General features: G+C 45.3%; 1 protein-coding gene across 2 annotated transcripts in view; it reads left to right on the top strand.

The window, feature by feature from the left end:
• Positions 1–19,321, top strand: part of LOC144486733 (NACHT, LRR and PYD domains-containing protein 3-like) — a 73,441-nt gene that overhangs the window by 20,600 nt on the left and 33,520 nt on the right. For both annotated transcript variants that reach the window (XM_078204761.1, XM_078204760.1), the window contains exons 3-7: positions 2,897–3,063; positions 5,247–5,418; positions 5,522–5,587; positions 7,579–9,364; positions 13,985–14,071. In XM_078204761.1, coding sequence (XP_078060887.1) covers positions 2,897–3,063; positions 5,247–5,418; positions 5,522–5,587; positions 7,579–9,364; positions 13,985–14,071 — 2,278 coding nt within the window. The remainder of the gene's footprint in view (positions 1–2,896; positions 3,064–5,246; positions 5,419–5,521; positions 5,588–7,578; positions 9,365–13,984; positions 14,072–19,321) is intronic.

The following is a 19,321-nucleotide window of genomic DNA, read 5'->3' as shown; positions in this document are numbered from 1 at the left end:
AGACCCTTCCACTACCACCCTCTGTCTTCTGTGACCAAGCCAGTTCTCCACCCATCTAGCCACCTCCCCCTTTATCCCATGAGATCCAACCTTTTTCACCAGCCTACCATGAGGGACTTTGTCAAACGCTTTGCTAAAGTCCATATGGACGACATCCACGGCCCTTCCCTCGTCAACCATTCTCGTCACTTCTTCAAAAAACTCCACCAGGTTAGTGAGGCATGACCTCCCTCTCACAAAACCATGCTGACTATCGTTAATGAGTTTATTCCTTTCTAAATGCGCATACATCCTATCTCTAAGAATCCTCTCCAACAACTTCCCGACCACGGACGTCAAGCTCCCCGTCCTATAATTATCCGGGTTATCCTTCCTACCCTTCTTAAATAACGGGACCACATTAGCTATCCTCCAATCCTCTGGGACCTCACCTGTGTCCAGTGATGAGACAAAGATTTGCGTCAGAGGCCCAGCGATTTCATCTCTCGTCTCCCTGAGCAGCCTGGGATAGATTCCATCAAGCCCTGGGGATTTGTCAGTCTGTATATTCCCTAAAAAACCTAACACTTCCTCCCTTGTAATGGAGATTTTCTATAACGGGTCAACACTCCCCTCCGAGACACTCCCAGTCAACACATCCCTCTCCTTTGTGAATACCGACGCAAAGTATTCATTTAGGACCTCCCCTACTTATTTGGGCTCGAAGCATAATTCCCCACTGAATGAAGTGGATGAAGCGGATGAGTTGTAAAATCTGGAGACTGGCAGTTGTCAGCGTTGAGTACAGAGGCAGTTGCAGCAATGCCATCGTCGTGGGCGATGCTGGTGTCGAGTGCTGAGACATCCATTGTGATCAGGAGTGCTCCTGGTTCAACTGCTCCATGTGTGCTGAGTTTCTGTAGGAAGTCCGTCGTGTCGTGACAAAAGCTGGGGGTTCTTTGTACAATGGGTTTCAGGATGCCCTCGACATAGCCGGAGAGGTTCTCGCACAGGGTCCCATTGCCCGATACGATGGGACGGCCGGGTGTGGTTTCCTTTTGTATCTTCGTGAGGCCAAGTTCCGCACACATGAGGACGGCCTCAACCGGGATCTTGGGTTCATGTCACACTATCTGTAACCCCCATGACTTGCCTGGGCTTGCAAAATCTCACTAACTGTCCTGTCTGGAGACAATACACATCTCTTTAACCTGTGCTTAATGCTCTCTCTACTCACATTGTCTGTACCTTTAAGACTTGATTTCCTGTAAAGACTCGCATTCCAACCATTATTTTGTAAATTGAGTTTGTGGCTTTGTGCCCTGTTTGTGAACAGAACTCCCACTCACCTGACGAAGGGGCAGCGCTCTGAAAGTTAGTGGATTTTGCTACCAAATAAACCTGTTGGACTTTAACTTGGTGTTGTGAGACTTCTCACTGTGTTTACTCCAGTCCAATGCTGGCATCTCCACATTATTGAAGTGAGGTCGGGGGAAGGGAGGGGACGGCCGCCATGGTCTGAATCTACCATCAACAACTCATTTACCGATAAGGTGGATAGAACAGTGTGAAGGGTATCAGCTGATGTGACTGGACAATGAGAAATATCCAGGTTTGAGACGATAAGCAGCATTAACCATCCAATTGGAATAGAAACTAATGAGTACTAATTTACCACATGACTGTGGCCCTGTAGCACAAAAGAAACGATGATATATATCACTATTTGGAAGCTCTGTCACTTAATTGGAGATGATAGTGTTCCCATATTTTTCCCACTTGTCCTGGATAGTTGGATCTGTTAACTCGGGGGCAGCTAGTTTTCAAATGGATTGGATTAAAAGAGCCCTCTTGACCTTTTCAGGAAAGCAAGAAATTTCAGGAACACTGAAATTAAACAACAATAGAAACCATTGAATCCCCAGAGTGCAGAAGGAGGCCATTCACCCCATCGAGTCTGCACCGACTCTCAAAGAGCATCTTTCCCAGGCCCACTCCACCACCCTGTGCTCATAACCTTGCACGTTTAACATGGCTAATCCACCTAACCTACACATATTTGGACACCATGGGGTAAATGATCATGTCCAATCCATCTAACCTGCAAATCTATCGGACTGTGGGAGGGAACCGGAGCACCCGGAGGAAACCCACACAGACACGGGGAGGACATGCAAACGCCACACAGACAGTTACTTGAGGCCCGAATTGAACCTGGGTCCCTGGCGCTGTGAGGCAGCAATGCTAAGACAAAAAATTCCCGTGTTACATCAAAATCGAAATCTATCTGAAGCCAATAAACTGAAGCTAGGTTGTGTGACAAATTGTACATTTTTAATGAATTGATTATACAGATTAATGGAAAGTAGCACATGTGTTGTATCTGCCTTTCCACACATTGTTTCTGGTTCTGCCATTCTCCTCTCTTCCCCTCTATGGAAGTGACCCAGCAGCGAGGACCTGCATGGAGAGTGGCAGAGAGATGTGAGGAAAAGTTTGAATGAAGTGGGGAAATGGTAAGGATGGTGGGGGAAGTGCAAAGGCGAGTGGGGGAAGCGGCTGTCAGGAAACCACTTGGAAATTCCAATGAAACTGTTAGTTTTTCATATGTTTACCAATTACCAGTTCTTAATGCAGCATTGAGCTGGGACAGTGTCTGCATTGGGATTCTCCAGATTAACTTGGAATTAAAGTGTTTGATACAGGATCTCCCAGGGATGTCACTCACTATGATGTCACAGGCTCTGATACCACATCTGAGCATGTGCAGGACGTGTTCCCCCAGGTGTTGTAGCAAAGCAAATAAACACAGCTTTAACAACCTGGTTCACAGGAGGATTCGGTTGTTCGGAATGAGAGGAATGTGACCGTCTGGGTAGAAAATTGATAATGTGTTGGTATTTCTTTGCTTTCACAGATCCAAACTCTACACTCACTGAGTTCTTCACAAATTGCGACGATTACCTGTTGCTTCAATTAACTAAATTTTTCCGGGATAGACTGGAACAGGCGATTGAAGAAGGGGTGGAAGGTTTGGCTCTCATGTTAATTGGCGAGGACCATTTCAGTGGACAAGAATATCAGGTAAGATGTAGATTGAATTCCATCTCTTCACACATCACAGAACCTACAGAATAGAAACAAAGAAATAATGTGGAATAAATACCTCAGTCTGTCTACTCCATCTTCCTACATGTTGTCGTTTGCATGATGCACTGAAAATTGAATTGTTGACTAATCATACCAATCAATAGGTCTACAGCAGTCCCATGTTTGGAATGAGACAAACCCCAGTGTTTTAGAACTTTTGGAGCCATAAAAAGGCCAGAATTATTTTGGAAGTGACATGATCCCACTGACAGGAACCTTGCTTCAGCAGGTGGTGGGGATCCAGGAACCTGCTGTCCTTATTAAAGGTGGCAGCTTCTACACAAACCTGTCAGCCCAGTCAGACAGCCGGTACCTCAGCAGCAACGCCATAAGCTGCATCTGGAGGGTGAGTGCAGATCAATGGCCATGAGCCCTGAAATTCAGACAAGTTAGGTCTGGGGGCCAGAGAGAAACCAGACCCCAGAAAGATCGGGTTTCTTTGAGGGCAGGCAGCACCGATGCCTTGGCATATCTATTGCCCCAAAGGATAGGCCCATCTGTGCACCAAATAGTGTCCAATAAAGAGGCCTTCCCCGAGAATCGATTTTGAGGCCACCATCTGGAATGCCATCAAATGCCTTCCTCTGCCATTTTGCCACCATTCCAAGGTTGATCCTGGGTTTACTTTCTCCTCCAGCAATCACTTATTCTAACCTGAACCTGATACTTACTATCTGTTAGTTAATATCCCATCCAGTTGGACCAGTCCTGCTTCTTGCTCTCCTTTGCTATTAATTTATTATCCAATATATCAACAAAATAAAATTAACTTCTACATCACAACATATTTTAACCACTTTACACTAAAAAAATATCCAGTCTGACCCATAAGACTGTAAATGTGTGACCTCTGACTGAATGTTGGAAACAATCCGTGAACATGTACTTCAGCGTAAGGCCACAATTGATTTGCCCTTTAATCTTCACAACTCTCGTCTAATGAGTCCGAAATTCTCAAATCTCTGTTATAACATCAATCCATTCATCTTCAGTAACATCCAGATATATTCTCAGGACAGTTTTCTAATTGCTTTTATTTTCCTATAATGGAGGGTCCGAAATAATCCGTAACTGAGTGGAACTCTGACCCTGTGCTCTGGGTTTGGATGGCACTCCTCCCCAGGGAAACATCAGCATCTTGAGCACATCTACTCTGTAGTGTATCTTTAAACTGCTGAAGAACACCCTAAAGCCAGAGGACATTGTGTGATAAAGTTACTGGAATGTTATGAATCACATCTATAAGGACTGTTGTCACCAAAAGGGGATTTTGCTCTGAGTTCATTCAAGCAAAGATCTTCAGGGGATGTTTAACAGTTCTATTAAGTGTATTCTTTCCCTTATTTGAATCATTTGTTAACCTTAATGCAGCACCATCACAATTGGCCTGAGCTACTTTTTCAGAAAATCTTTGCAGAATAGAAAAATTTAAAAAAACATTTTGGCAGCTGTTTCAAGCTTCCCTTTGAGGTTCGTGCAGCCTTCTATGTGCACTACCTCATTCAGACCACCACTCACGGCTGAGACTGCAGATGTCTTACTGTCCCTTCTGCCTCTCGACTTTCCTCACCTCCTGAAGACATTTCTGTACACCCTGCTTTGTATTAGGTTCATGGTCCGATTTCTCCTCTTTTTGTGTGTTGTAAACTCTGAATGTAAACTGGTGATGAATGTTAAAACTTTGTGAACATGGTTAGTGACATTTCACACTAACTGTAAACATGCAAAATAATGGATTGAGATATTTCAGTTAATTATGTGAAAATGATTGAATTGTTATCGTTGGTTGATTTTGGTGATTGATAAATCAACAATGTTTTGATTCATCTGTGGTAATTCCTGAGACAGCTACAGCACGGGATTACTTGTGTGCCAAACTGAGAGCGGTATTCCAGCCATTAAATTTAGTTTATTCACATTCATTTGAAGGAATGATGGAATCGAGATGTGTGGAGAATACTCATCAATTTTCAGAATGACATTTCACCTCAAGAAGTCGCTGCTTCCTGTCCTCAAAACATCTGGGAAATCCCATCCCTGAGCAAGTCCTTTCCTTCCCTTTCCCAGTGTTTACCTTTCACACCTCTCATCAATATATTCATTATTATTCTTCACAGAAAGTCAGTGAGCTCGTGCAGAACGGAAACAGAGCGGGCAGTTCCAAACTTCTCCTCAATCTGGTTATGGAGAAAGGATCTCGGGCTCGAAGGATGATGTGGGAATCCTTTGTGAAAATGCACCACAGTTTACGGAAATTGGGCACAATACTGAGAGAAATACGGGAACTTGGTATGGTAAAATCACACTGAATTCAGTTTCAGACCCAAACACTGCAAACGTTACTACAATATTACACAGACCTGATTTCATGGAAGTTAATTCTTTTCAACAGGTTCTGATCCAATTAATTATATGAAAGTTGGAGAGGAATTATCAGAAATACCCAGCCACCTGAAAGGTAAGGGAGGGAATGGGGATTTCAGACAATTCATTTGACTTGTGAGAAGCTGGGTATTTGAAAATACATCTTTGCCTCGAGGTTATCAGAATTAGAGATACAGAAATTCATAGGGTCGAGAAGCAGGACTAAAACTTGTTTGGAAATCATCAATTCTTGTGAATTCAGCATCGATGTAAGATTCAATCCATGTGACTTCTGACATTTCTTGTAATTATAGGGATATTGCTTCACTTCCTTAAATTCACAAAACCGCATACATGCTTGGCAGGGCCCTGATACAGTTTTAAACACTGTACTCACCTGGCAGGATCCTGATTCACTGAGAAACCCTGTACTCACTTGGCAGGATCCTGATTCACTGAGAAACCCTGTACTCACCTGGAAGGATCCTGATTCACTGAGAAACTCTGTACACACCTGGAAGGATCCTGATTCACTGAGAAACTCTGTACACACCTGGAAGGATCCTGATTCACTGAGAAACTCTGTACACACCTGGGGCGGCACGGTAGCACAGTGGGGCGGCACGGTAGCACAGTGGTTAGCACTGCTGCTTCACAGCTCCAGGGTCCCGGGTTCGATTCCCGGCTCGGGTCACTGTCTGTGTGGAGTTTGCACATTCTCCTCGCGTCTGCGTGGGTTTCCTCCGGGTGCTCCGGTTTCCTCCCACAGTCCAAAGATGTGCGGGTTAGGTTGATTGGCCAGGTTAAAAATTGTCCCTTAGTGTCCTGAGATGTGTAGGTTAGAGGGATTAGTGGGTAAAATGTGTGGGGGTGGGGCCTGGGTGGGATTGTGGTCGGTGCAGACTCGATGGGCCGAATGGCCTCCTTCTGCACTGTAGGGTTTCTAGGATCCTGGTTCACTGAGAAATCCTGCACATACCTGGGCAGAGCCTGATACACTGAAATGCTGTAGACACCTGGCAGAATCCCGATACGTTGTAGACACTTGGCAGGATCTGCACACGCTGTGCCCACCTGGCTGTGTCCTGAGGCGCTGTGCCCACCTGGCTGTGTCCTGAGGCGCTGTGCCCACCTGGCTGTGTCCTGAGGCGCTGTGTCCTGAGGCGCTGTGCCCACCTGGCTGTGTCCTGAGGCGCTGTGCCCACCTGGCTGTGTCCTGAGGCGCTGTGCCCACCTGGCTGTGTCCTGAGGCGCTGTGCCCACCTGGCTGTGTCCTGAGGCGCTGTGCCCACCTGGCTGTGTCCTGAGGCGCTGTGCCCACCTGGCTGTGTCCTGAGGCGCTGTGCCCACCTGGCTGTGTCCTGAGGCGCTGTGCCCACCTGGCTGTGTCCTGAGGCGCTGTGCCCACCTGGCTGTGTCCTGAGGCGCTGTGCCCACCTGGCTGTGTCCTGAGGCGCTGTGCCCACCTGGCTGTGTCCTGAGGCGCTGTGCCCACCTGGCTGTGTCCTGAGGCGCTGTGCCCACCTGGCTGTGTCCTGAGGCGCTGTGCCCACCTGGCTGTGTCCTGAGGCGCTGTGCCCACCTGGCTGTGTGCCGAGATGGAGATGCATTTCCATACGGTCGCATGTGGCATACAGTTTTCTCCCTCCGAGTGTGCACAGCACCACAGGTAAAAATAGTAAAAATCTGCTATGATCGCATTCAGCTGCTGAGCAATATGTGCCCCAACTCCAGCAATATCCAGAACTCTGCTGCAGAAACATCACTGAAGGATTCAAACGTTGAACGACTCGAATCTCCATTGTTGTACAATCAGGATTACGTGGGGGTTTGTACTGTCTACAATACACGGCAGTTTGGATAGTATTCACCATTAGAGAGAAAATATTACCTGCAAAGAAATCTGCATTCAGTAAATATAGAATCAAGTGAGGATATGAAAATTTTCTCGGCTTTTGTTCAATTTCAAATGAGATTTCCATTAACTTTTAATGAATTAAATCTATTTTCAGCAAAGTGGTCTTGAGAATTTACTTATTAACGCCAATAACAATAATAAACATTTTCTCTCTGTTCTGATTGAAGATGTTCAACAGAAACACAAGGAGACACTCCGGGTACAAACTGAAACACTGAGAGTGAACACTATCCTCATAAAGGAGAAGGTTAAGATTTTCCAGCTGGTTGATCGATACGCTGAGCTAACGGTTATTTCTACTGTTCGAGATCGGACACTTGTCGAACATGAACTGCTGGCAAGGGGCCGAGACCATGAAGAATGGAGAGAGAAACATCTCCGGAAAGAACTGGAAAAAATCCGAACTGATCAATTGTTTCAGAGCAGCTTTTCCCAGACGGGCAGTTTGCTGCAGAAAATTAGGAGATTATTCCACCAATCCCATTCTGAATCCAAATCTGGGAATTCAGCAGCAGTGAGCGGAGTCCCGGGAATTGGAAAAACAACAATGGTACAAAAGATTGTTTATGACTGGGCCACTGGGAAAATATACCCACACTATCAATTTGTTTTCAGTTTTAAATTCCGGGATTTGAACACTATTAACTGTAGAATAAACCTGAAGAATCTGATATTGGATCAGTATCCTTACTTTGGAAATATTCTGGGAGAGCTCTGGAAGAACCCAGAGGGATTGCTGTTTATATTCGATGGTTTGGATGAATTCAAGGACAGTATTGATTTTGCCGACAATCGGAGAAATACAGAACCTCAGTACATGTGCACAGATCCTGAATGCTGGTGTGAAGTGTCTGACATTGTGTACAGTTTAATACAGCACAAGCTGCTCCCAGGATGTTCAGTGTTAGTGACCAGCCGCCCCACTGCATTACATTTATTGGAAAAGGCTGAGATCAGTGTCTGGGCTGAAATCCTGGGATTTGTTGGTGATGAACGGAAGGAATATTTCAACAAGTTTTTTGGAGATCAGGCGGTGGCAACAGCTGTTTTCAAACACGTGGAGGAGAACGAGATCCTGTACACCATGTGTTACAACCCTTCCTACTGCTGGATCCTCGCTCTGTCACTGGGTCCCTTCTTTATACAAAGAGACAGGAAACGGCAGCAAGTTCCCAAGACCATCACCCAACTATATTCCTACTATATTTACAACATTCTGAAAAACCATGGCCGAGAGATTGAAAACCGTCGTGATGTGTTACTGAAGCTTGGTGAGATGGCCTACACAGGAGTCTCCGAGAAGAAGATTGTGTTTAGAGATGCAGATTTGATTGAGTACAATCTACAACCTTCCCAGTTCCTGTCTGGGTTCCTGATGGAACTTTTGGAGAGAGATGATTCTGCCCAGAGTGTGGTTTATACATTCCCACACCTCACCATCCAGGAGTTTGTAGCTGCACTCACACAATTCCTGACTCCAGATCCCAGGGATATCGGGAAACTCCTCCGTAAAGCCCACAGCGAGAAAGATGGGCGATTTGAGATATTTCTCCGTTTTGTTGCTGGTCTCTCCTCCCCACAGTCAGCTCGACCCCTGGAGAAGTTTCTGGGTCCATTTCTTCATCAAACAACCTGCCGAGTGATTGACTGGGTGAAGGAGAAGGTTGAAGGGCAGATTGGAGACACACAGACTGAAACTGGGAAGAGGAAGCTCCTGAACACATTCCACTACCTGTTTGAGTCTCAGAATAAAGCACTGGCTCGGAACACAGTGGGATCGGTGGAAACACTTTCATTTAGCGGATTGCGACTGACCCCGATTGACTGTGCGGTCCTGTCTCATGTCATTGGACTCTGTGATACAATTAAACACCTCGATCTACGGCGATGCTACATTCAGTGTGAAGAGCTCCGGCGGCTGGGACCCGTTCTACACAAATGTCAGGAGTTGAGGTAACTGTTTGGTCTCAGAGCGGATATTTTCATTGTTGAGAAGCCATTTCCTTTGTTTCTCTCTTGACGTCCTTGAATGAACATGCCTCTGTTTTATGAGAACAATGTCCAATGGTCACAAAGTGTGGGAGAATGGCGCAAAGTAATAATGCTCATTTGAGAGCAGATGCAGATATGATGGGCCGATTGGCCTCCTTCTGAACCTGTAATAAATCTAGATTCTCTGATAAAACTACATCATTACAAGAAGGCAGATTTTTGTGGGCAAATAGGCATTGGCAATAAATGTTGGCATAACCAGCGATGCCCACATTCCTTGAATGAATAAAAACATTGTTGGGATGAATTTTAAATGATTAGAGCTGCAAAAGCCTCCCTCCAAAATCTGAAAAAGGATCTTTCCCCCGCCCAACAGAAACCATCTGATTCTGTACGATGCTATTCAGAAATTAGTTTCTCTTGTTCGGTACAGCTTACAGTGTGTGTTTAATTATTATCAGGATTATTTTACTGCGCTCTACCTCTGTTATGTATTACAGTAGGTGTGTGTTATATTGGGACAATGTCCCTTTATAAGTCACGTGATCACTGGTGACATCATCAGTTCGGGTTCCTTTCTGAATCCCTGCATTGCGCTGCCTCTACTGGCAGCCTCTGTGAACTCCGTCTTGCTTCCTGGATTAACTGGTTGTAACTGAAACTTGGTGCTTCTATCATTCATTGTGGGCCTCTAAATAGAAGCAACCATTTCTTTAACCTCTCACTCTTACAACATCGTAAACGTTAAATTAAAATGCAGGGACAGTTTAAAGTGAAACCAAAAACCTGCAGGCAGCTTTGTTTAACATGAAGTGAAATTAAAGTTTTGGCCCTTTCTGAGCTCACAAGCACAGAAACACAAATTAAACTTAAACTCATGAATTATTGTCTAATGCCCACAAGCATAAACTATGACATAACAGTAAAGCCAAGATGCTGTACTCTTTATTAACTGCTACCTACACTTGCCCTGCTAACGGCAATGATCGATGTACATCTACATCCAGTCCCTCTGCTCCTGCAATCCGTTAACAATTCTACCGATTATTTTATATTGCTTGCTCATATGACTCAGATTGCATCAGATGACTCTGGAATATCCATGTCCACCACATCAACAGCAGAACCACCACTGACCCTTTCTGTTGCATCTTCCAATTCACCATAATATAAATCCAGTCGCAAACGGCAATTTTTTTTACCAACCAATGAATTTAGTTTTCCTCTGTGTCACTATTAGATTTACCATTTCCTTTTTGAACGAAACGTGGGCCGGCTCAGAGTAGCTGAATGATCAACTCCCCTCCGACCCTCGGCTAAGTTTAACACTACTGCTCCAGGCTGGAGCCACAGATTTGACGAAAATGAATTAACCCACTCTTTTAGGTTGTGGTTCCTATCTCCTGGCCTTCTCTTCATCCACTCCAACAAACTGAGATAGCTGGGAATTGAACCCGTATCAACTGCTTGGAAAGCAACTATGCTCACTATTATATCACCATCATTGAATTTAGGTACTCCTGTGCTGTAGGTGCACCCACCATGCTGTGAGAAAGAGAGTCCCAGGACTTTGACCCAGTCACTGTGAAGGAATGGCGAGATACTTCCAAGTCAGGATGGTGTGCATTTTTGAAGGAAACTTCCAGGTGGTGATGTTTCCATTCATCTGCTGTCCTTATCCTTCCAAAGATAGTAATCACAAGTTTGGACGGTGCTGTGTAATTAGCCATTGGGAGTTGTTGCATCTTGTAGATGGTACACACTGCTAGCACTGTACCTCTGGTGGATGGAATGAATGTTGAAGGTGATGGGTGGAGAACCAGTCAACAAGCAGAGTTATCATGGATGGTGGCGAGCTTTCTGAATCTTGAGCTGCACTCATGCAGACAAGTGGATGGTATTCAATCAAATTCCTGACGTGTCTTGTAGATGGTGGAAATGTATTTGGAAGTCAGGAGATGAGTTACTCTGTGCAGAGTTCCTGGCCTTTAATTGTCTCTAAAATCCAGAGTATTGATATGTCAAGTCTGTTCCTGGCCAATGGTAGCATCCAATGTGCTGATAGTCAGGATTCAGATGATGATAATCCCATTGAATGTGAAGGGAGATGATTGTATTCATTCTTGGTGGAGATGGTCATCGCCTGGCACTTGTCAGCCTTCCTTGAATATTGTTCAAGCCTGGCTAAATATGGACAGCTCCTGCATCACTGTCTTGCAGAGCCGAGAATGGTGCTGAACGTTGTGCAGACATCAGCAAACATCTCCACTTCTGACCTGATGATGGAGGAAATGTAATTGATGAAGCAGCTGAAGATGATTGGGCCGAGGACATTCCCCTGAGAAATTCCTGCTGTGATTTCCTGGAGATGAGATGACCCTCTCTTCACCCACTCCAATAAACTGAGATAGCTGGGAATTAAACCCGTATCAACTGCTTGGAAAGCAACTATGCTCACTATTATATCTCTGGAATTGCATTTAGGGACTCATGTGGTGTAGGTGCACCCACAGTGCTGTGAGAAAGAGAGTCCCAGGATTTTGACCCAGTCACTGTGAAGGAACGGTGATATGTTTCCAAGTCAGGATGGTGTGTATCTTGGAAGGGAACTTCCGGGTGATGATGTTTCTATTCATCTGCTGCCCTTGTCCTTTCAGGGATAGAAATCACAAGACTGGACAGTGCTGAGCAACGAGCCATGGTGAGTTGTTGCACTGCATCTTGTAGATGGTCCAACAACCATAACTATCTTCCTTTGTGCTGGTATTGCTCCAGACAGCAGATAGTTTTTTTTTCTCTCATTTCCATTGACTTCAGTTTTTCTCTGGCTCCTTTTTGCTACATGTAGCCATATGCTGCCTTGATGTCAAGGGCAGACACTCTCCCCTCTCATCCTGAGTTCAGCTCTGTTGTCCGTGTTTGCATCAAGGCTGTAATGAGGTAGGGGGCTGAGTGACCCTGAGTAAGCACAAGCTTCAAGTCAGATAGCAGGTCATTGCTAATTAAGTGTCACTTGTTAGTCTCGTTAGCCTTCCATTACTGTGCTGATGATCGAGAGTAGACTGATGGGGTGGTAAATGGACAGATTGGATTTGTTCTTTCCTTTTTGTGTACGGTCAGATCTGGACAATTTCCCACTATTTTGGGTAAACATCAGTGTTGTAGCTTCACTGGAACAGCTTGGCGAGGAACAGAGCAACTTCTGGAGCAGTAATCTTCAGTACAGTTACTGGAATATTGTCAAGATCTGTGGTCTTTGCAGTATCCATTATCTTTAACTATTTCTTGACATCATGTGGAGTGAATGGAATGAGCTGATATCTGTGATGTTGTGGCCCTCTGGATGGTTCAGCCACTGAAGTTAGTTACTAATAATTGAGCCATATCTTTTGCACTGATGTGCTAGTCTCCTCCATCATGAGGATGGGATATTTGTGGAGCCGCCTCCTTCTGTTGTTTCATCGTCCACCATCATTCACAACTAAATGTGGCAGGACTGCAGAGCTTGCATCTGAGCCGAGGAAACCAGAATTTCCTGAATGAGGAAACCTGCTGCTGGAAAATCTCCAGTCAAACTGTCAGTGATATGAAACAGGATTTTCGGATAATCCTTTTCCTATGTGAGGATCTACTGGGAAGTAGGAACTCATGGTAATTCCCGGAGATAGAACACGAGCCAGACCTGCAGAAAATGTAGAGCCTGTTTACTGTGGAATGTAGTGGGAGACACCCCTCCCCTATAAACTAATCAAACAGAAATATTTCAACTTTCTAATGGGAGAATAATCTTTCCTTGTTGTATCAAATCTCGGGGATGGATCTTAAAGCAACAGTTAGCACAGTTTCACACTTTAACTCACCCTGAGATATTATACAGATGTTACAATGTCAGTAGTTAAGAAGCACAGGGATTCCCGAGCGATCCACTCTCACAGCTTTATCATTTAACCCTCAGTAAAATGTACAATTCTCATAAAATTCTGGATTTATGTAACAGCAGAAATGATTTGAATTTTTGGAAACTTAGCAGGGTCAGTGAGATTCAGGAGGGTAATTCTGATGATCAGGAAATGAGACCAGAATGTGGGACATGTTTAAAAATGACTTGCTTGTTCACAGGATGTGGGCATCACCTCCTCTAGGGGCCATTAGCAGTGGGAAATAAATGCTGGTCTAGCCAGCAACACCCATATCCCATGGACAATTAAACAAAATATACATTTTGAGAGGTGTAAAACTGGTTTCCCCCAGTAGGCAAACCAGTGAGAGTGAATTGTTGAATTGTTTCAATGCTGACTATTGCCTTTTCCATTCAACAGAAAGGGTTTGATGTTTGATTTAATATTGTCACATTTATTAGTGCCAAAGCATAACGTACATAGGGAAGGAAAAGAAAGAGTCCAGAATGCAGTGTTACAGTCACAGCTGGGGTGTAGAGAAAGATCAACTTGGATGAGATATAATATCATAACTTGAATCAGTTCACCACTCATGCTAAGTTTCTGACACAAAAATAGATCCAGCTATTTTTCTGCTGAACATTAATCTGAATTTAATGTGTTTTTCACTTCCTCTATTTAGTCTGGATGGCAATAAAGTGGGAGATTCAGGAGTTAAACTACTGTCTGCGCCTCTGAGGAATCCAGAATGTAAAATACAGAAACTGCAGTAAGTATCAGACTGTGAGATTGTGTTAATAATCAGTGGATGTCTGACACTGTAAATTATTATCGGTGTCAGTAATAGTGACATTAATAACCATTCCACGTCATTCCTGTCAGTATTCGTGTTAAACACCACAGATTTACTCTGATTCCTGTAATCTTTCTCTCTCTGATCTCCAGTTTGGAGAGTAACAGCCTCCGATATTCTCACCTCTGCTCTCAGTACAAACCAGTCAGTGATGTGTCTGAACCTGAGTTACAATAACCTGCGAGATTCAGGAGTGAAAGAATTAACTAATCATTTAGAATTATTTTCAAAACCATTCATGAGAATAAAAAAGATGGACAAATCAATTAAATGTTTATAGAATTATCAGATATGGCTGGTCATGTGTTCAGTTTAGTTTAATTTATCATTCAGATTATAGATGTTTATGTCTGTCGGCTTCTCAGTTTGATCAAACGTAGAAAACTGCTGTATATTGGTAAGGCAGATTACAAATTACATGGAATTCTGATGAGTTTTATCCCGAGGGATCCACTCTCAAATTTATGTTCAACGGCGCTTAAGGAGCATCTTAAAATAGAATGCATAGGACTGTACCTTTCATTTATAGGAAGCTGACAGTGGCTTTCCCCAGTAACCAGTACTGTGTTATAACGACTCATTTTCTTTGCATATACTACCAAATGAGACTTGGGTTTACCTAAAAATGAGATGTGAACCTGGTAAAGCTCCAGCACACGGCCACCAGACAACAGAGCGGACCATATGATAGACCGAGCTGAATCACACCAAAACCAATGGATCAATCCGAGATCTGCTCTCTTGCCATATACGGTCATAAAAAGTGCTGGACATGCCACAAATGTTGGACATGCCGGTTACATTAGGCGACACAGTGGCACAGTGGTCAGCACTGCTGCCTCACAGCGCCAGGGACCAGGGTTCAATTCCGGCCTTGGGTGACTTTATGTGTAGAGTTTGCACGTTCTCCCAGTGTCTGTGTGGGTTTCCTCTGGGTACTCCAATTTTCTCCCACAGTCCAAAGATGTGCAGGTTCGGTTGCTTGGCTATACTAAGTTGTCCCGAGGTGTCTCAGGGTGTGTAGGCTACGGGGATGAGTGGGCCATATATGTGGAGTTCCAGAGATAGGCCTGGATATGATATTCTTTCAAAGAATTGGTGAAGCCTCGATGGGCCAAAGGTACTCCTCCTACACTGTGGGAATTCTATGATTCAATAAACATGCCACAAGAATTCCATCATTACTGATGAGGGAGGCCAGAGCATCAGTGTCATCTTCAGCCAGAAGTGCTGAGTAGAATGATTAATCTCAGCCTCCTCCTGAGGTCCCCAACATTACAGATGACAATTTGATTCACTGCATGTGAGGTAAAGAAATGACTGAAGGCGCTGCATACTGCAAAATCTGTCAGCCTGGCTGTACCCCAGCAATGGTACTGAAGAATTGTGCTCCATAACTAGCCATTCCCCTGGCCAAGCTGTTCCAGTACAGCTACAACACTGGATCTACCGGACAATGTGGAAAAAAGCAGGGCAAATCCAATCTGATGAATTGTTGCTCCATCAGTCTGCTCTTGAACGTCAGAAAAGTGTCATCCTTCCAGTGCCTCATGAACATCACTGCAGGAGTTCCTGAGGGTGATGTCCAAAGCCCAACCACCTTCAATTGCTTTATCAATGTCCTGCCTTCCATTATAATGTCAGAAATGAGGATGCTCACTAATGATTGCACAGTGCTCAGTACTGTTCACAATTCCTCAGAGACTGAAGCAGTCCATGTCCATAAACAGCAAGACCTGAACAAAACAGAAAATGCTGGAAAGGCTCAGCATGTCTGACCGCTTCTGTGGAGAGAGAACAGCTAAGCCTTCGAGTCTGGATGACTTTTCAACAGAGCTAGCGTCTTAAGGTCTGAAGAACGTTCAGGCTTAACCTGAAAAATGGCAAGTAATGTTTCATGACACAAATGCCAGGCAAGGATCATCTCCAACAGACGGGAATCTAACCATATTCCCTTTACATTGAATGGCAGCACCATCGCTGAATCCTCGACCATCAACATCCTGAGTGGTGGGGGCGCACTAGGACCATTGAACAGTCACTGAACTGTAAACACTATGGCTCCAAGGGTAGATCACAGCCTGGGAATTCGGAAATGAGAATCTCGCCCCCTGTCTCCCAGATTTTTGCCCACCATCTCCAAGGCACAAGTCAGCAGTGTGATGGAATCCGCTCATCTTGCTGGATTGACTGCAGCTTCAAAAACACTGAAGAAGCTCATCCATGGAAAAGGAGCCCACTGGATCAGCTGGCCATTCACCAAACTAAACATTGACTGTCTCTACCACTGACGCACAGTGGCAGTATTTTACCACATACAAGGTGGAATGTAGCAGCTCACCAAGGTTCCTGAGCCAGCATCATCCAAACAGGCATTATCCATCACCGAGATGGCCAAGGATATGAAAAGGATGGAACACCAACCAGCTTCAGATTTCTTTCCAAACCCCACACCATTCTGACTTGGAATATATTGCTTTTCCATCACTGATGCGGGATCATAATCCCGGATGTCTCCTCCTAGCGGTTTTGTACCAGATGCTCTGCAGAATTTAAGAAGATGGCTCACCACCTCCTTCTCAAAGGCAATTGGGGATGGGCTGCAAGTGTTGGCATTGCCAGTGATACCATCATCCCTTGAAAGAATTAATAAAAACAAGCGCTACCCACTGTAGGGATCGGTAATTGTGCCTGTGTGTAACCCAAACTCAGTCACAGAAGAGAGAATAGTGGGACCATTGCACAGGCCAGAGGAATTCTAAAGATAGATCTGGTGGAACTATTCAATATACTCAGCGAGGGTCTCAAATGTCCTGGTGTTGTGCTGTGTTCCATACAACCTGGATCTAGAGTGGAGAAGCTTTGAAGAAAGTGTGATGCAATACAATGTTGACCAGATGCTTCATGATGAGGAACCCCATGGACCACAGGCCAGGGACATTGGATATGTGTCAGGGAGGATGGAGATTCAGTAATGCAGACATGTTTTCCATGAACCTGAACTCACACAGCCATTCAGTGTAATAAATCTTCACCATCTCCAGCCCTGTTGCTGTTTCTGTGAATGTTTTATAATTTCCCTGGAGCCGTCACTACATGAAACAAAGGTATTGGAATTGTACTGACCTCATTCAGTGCTGTATTTCCCATCTCACATTCCCAGTGAACTGTTAAAGACCCAGTAATATGGTGAGGGATTTTTTTAGTGGTGCTCCATCTCTGAATTTACTGAAAATACATACATAACAAAGTGACCAGTAACAACAAAGTATAACCCTGTGAAACCCAAGGAAGCAACCCCACCATGACAACCACCCCCATCCCTGCACTTTCCGCTGAGCTGCAGGCAGCATCTTGCCTCTCTCCTCTCAGAATTTCGATGACCGTGGCCTTTGTCCTCGGATTTCCTGAGTCCTAGAAGAATCCGGCCGACTGCGGGTCCTCTGCACAGATGCTGGAGTTGTCTCTGTCATCATAGCTTCGTAAGATGCTTGTGTCACAGTCGGAGCAGAAGAGGACCCACTGCCCACACCAGGGGCATCCTGAGAGGAGCTACCAAATGCTGCAAGCAGCCGCTCCTCTATCCATCCAGGGCAAACTGGACCCTCCCTGCTTAGCTGGGGAGGGCCTGACAGTTACTCCAGGCACATTTTCCCACCCCTCCCGCAGCCCGTGTTCCACAGTGCTCATGGAGGTGGTGAAAACATGCAGGTTCATGTGTATTTCCTGTGGGTGATCGGCTGGATGTGACTCTCCATGAAGGTCACCAATCTCTCTGTGGAGGATGCTATTTGTCCTCATACCTGAGACATGGTAACACTGCTGGCCTGGATTGACTCCTCCATCCTTTGTGTATGGATACACGCAGCCTTTGGAAACTCCACTGGATGTTAAAATACCTTACACTGCAGCTCCAGTATCTGCCACCTTGTTAAAGACTCCAGTCACATTTCATCTTCCTGAAGCTGACAATGACCTGTCCTCTCGAGAGTGAGAGCGAACTCAGCTATTCCTGCCTCCATCAGCTGCTCGGGTTTGTGTGTGCTGTCCTGTGCTGCCAGATTGTAACCCCTTTGCTAATTGTGTGAGACAGTATCTGCTCTGGTGGAGGTTATGGGGAATAATGTGACAGAGCACCCTCTGTGAACCCCTCCTCTTCTTCTGAGGTGGACGCTTGTCTCCCTCTCGCAGCAGCTGTGGATTTGTGTGAGAGTGAAGAATGTTAGAGGGTAATGCACATTCCAACATGTCCTGCAGACTGTCCCTAACCCAGAGCTCCATGTGATCAATGGAAGACACACAAGCACCAGGTTTTGGACTCAGCAGCAGAGCCTCTCCTGTGCCCATCCATTCACTCACTCAGTCTCTCTGGATCCACAACCCATCTCCCCATCAGCGATTGCCCACCCAGCCTCCAGGTCTCCCAGCTCCAGCACTGCATCTTCCATTGGCATAAGGATGACACAATCCAGACACTGTCACTCTTGGCTCCTTCTCTGACGCTGTGTGCCCTCTTCTACAAGCACATAAATTTCCATTGTTACTCACCCAACAAAGACACACACAAGCCTATGGTGCTGCCAGACTGCCCATCATGGAACCACCAGGATGGTCACTCGGTGTCGGCAGTGCAGCAGTCATCGCTGACTGACCGGACCCCTTCACAGAGAGGCTGACATGTTCCTGAAGACTGATGCTGCTGGTTGGACATTGCCAGTGTCTGGGTGGAGATGTTCTTTCCACAATTTCTCTTTCATCCTTATTCACATATCAGCCTGTAAGTTTAACACTCACCTTGTCAGAACATATCAGGTTATTGATCCTTTTGCCTCACTGCAGCCACGTGCTGCCTGCCCTGGCCCTCGGCAGTTTCTATCCAGCCTTGTTTCGGTTGATGTGACAGGTCTCGTCCTCCAGCCCTGAGGGAGCAAAACCTCCCTCCAAACAGATATATCCTTGAGATTTCCAGGGAAGTGTCAGCGAATTGAGTTTAATCTGCCTTCTGCCATTTCAGGCCTTTGTTCATTAACCAGGACTCCCTCACTGCTCCTTTCAGAGCCTTTAAAAGTGCTGCTGGCTGCCTTTAAATCTGGTGCCAGCATTGCCTGAATGGGGCCTTCCCCTGCAGTCAGTGGTTAAGCTCTGGAATGCACAGGGTTTTGGGGG

The sequence above is a fragment of the Mustelus asterias genome, unplaced genomic scaffold (assembly GCF_964213995.1).
Source record: "Mustelus asterias unplaced genomic scaffold, sMusAst1.hap1.1 HAP1_SCAFFOLD_435, whole genome shotgun sequence".
NCBI lineage: Eukaryota > Metazoa > Chordata > Chondrichthyes > Carcharhiniformes > Triakidae > Mustelus > Mustelus asterias.
The sequence above is the reverse complement of the archived record's forward strand: the minus strand, read 5'-3'. Positions and strand labels throughout refer to the sequence as shown.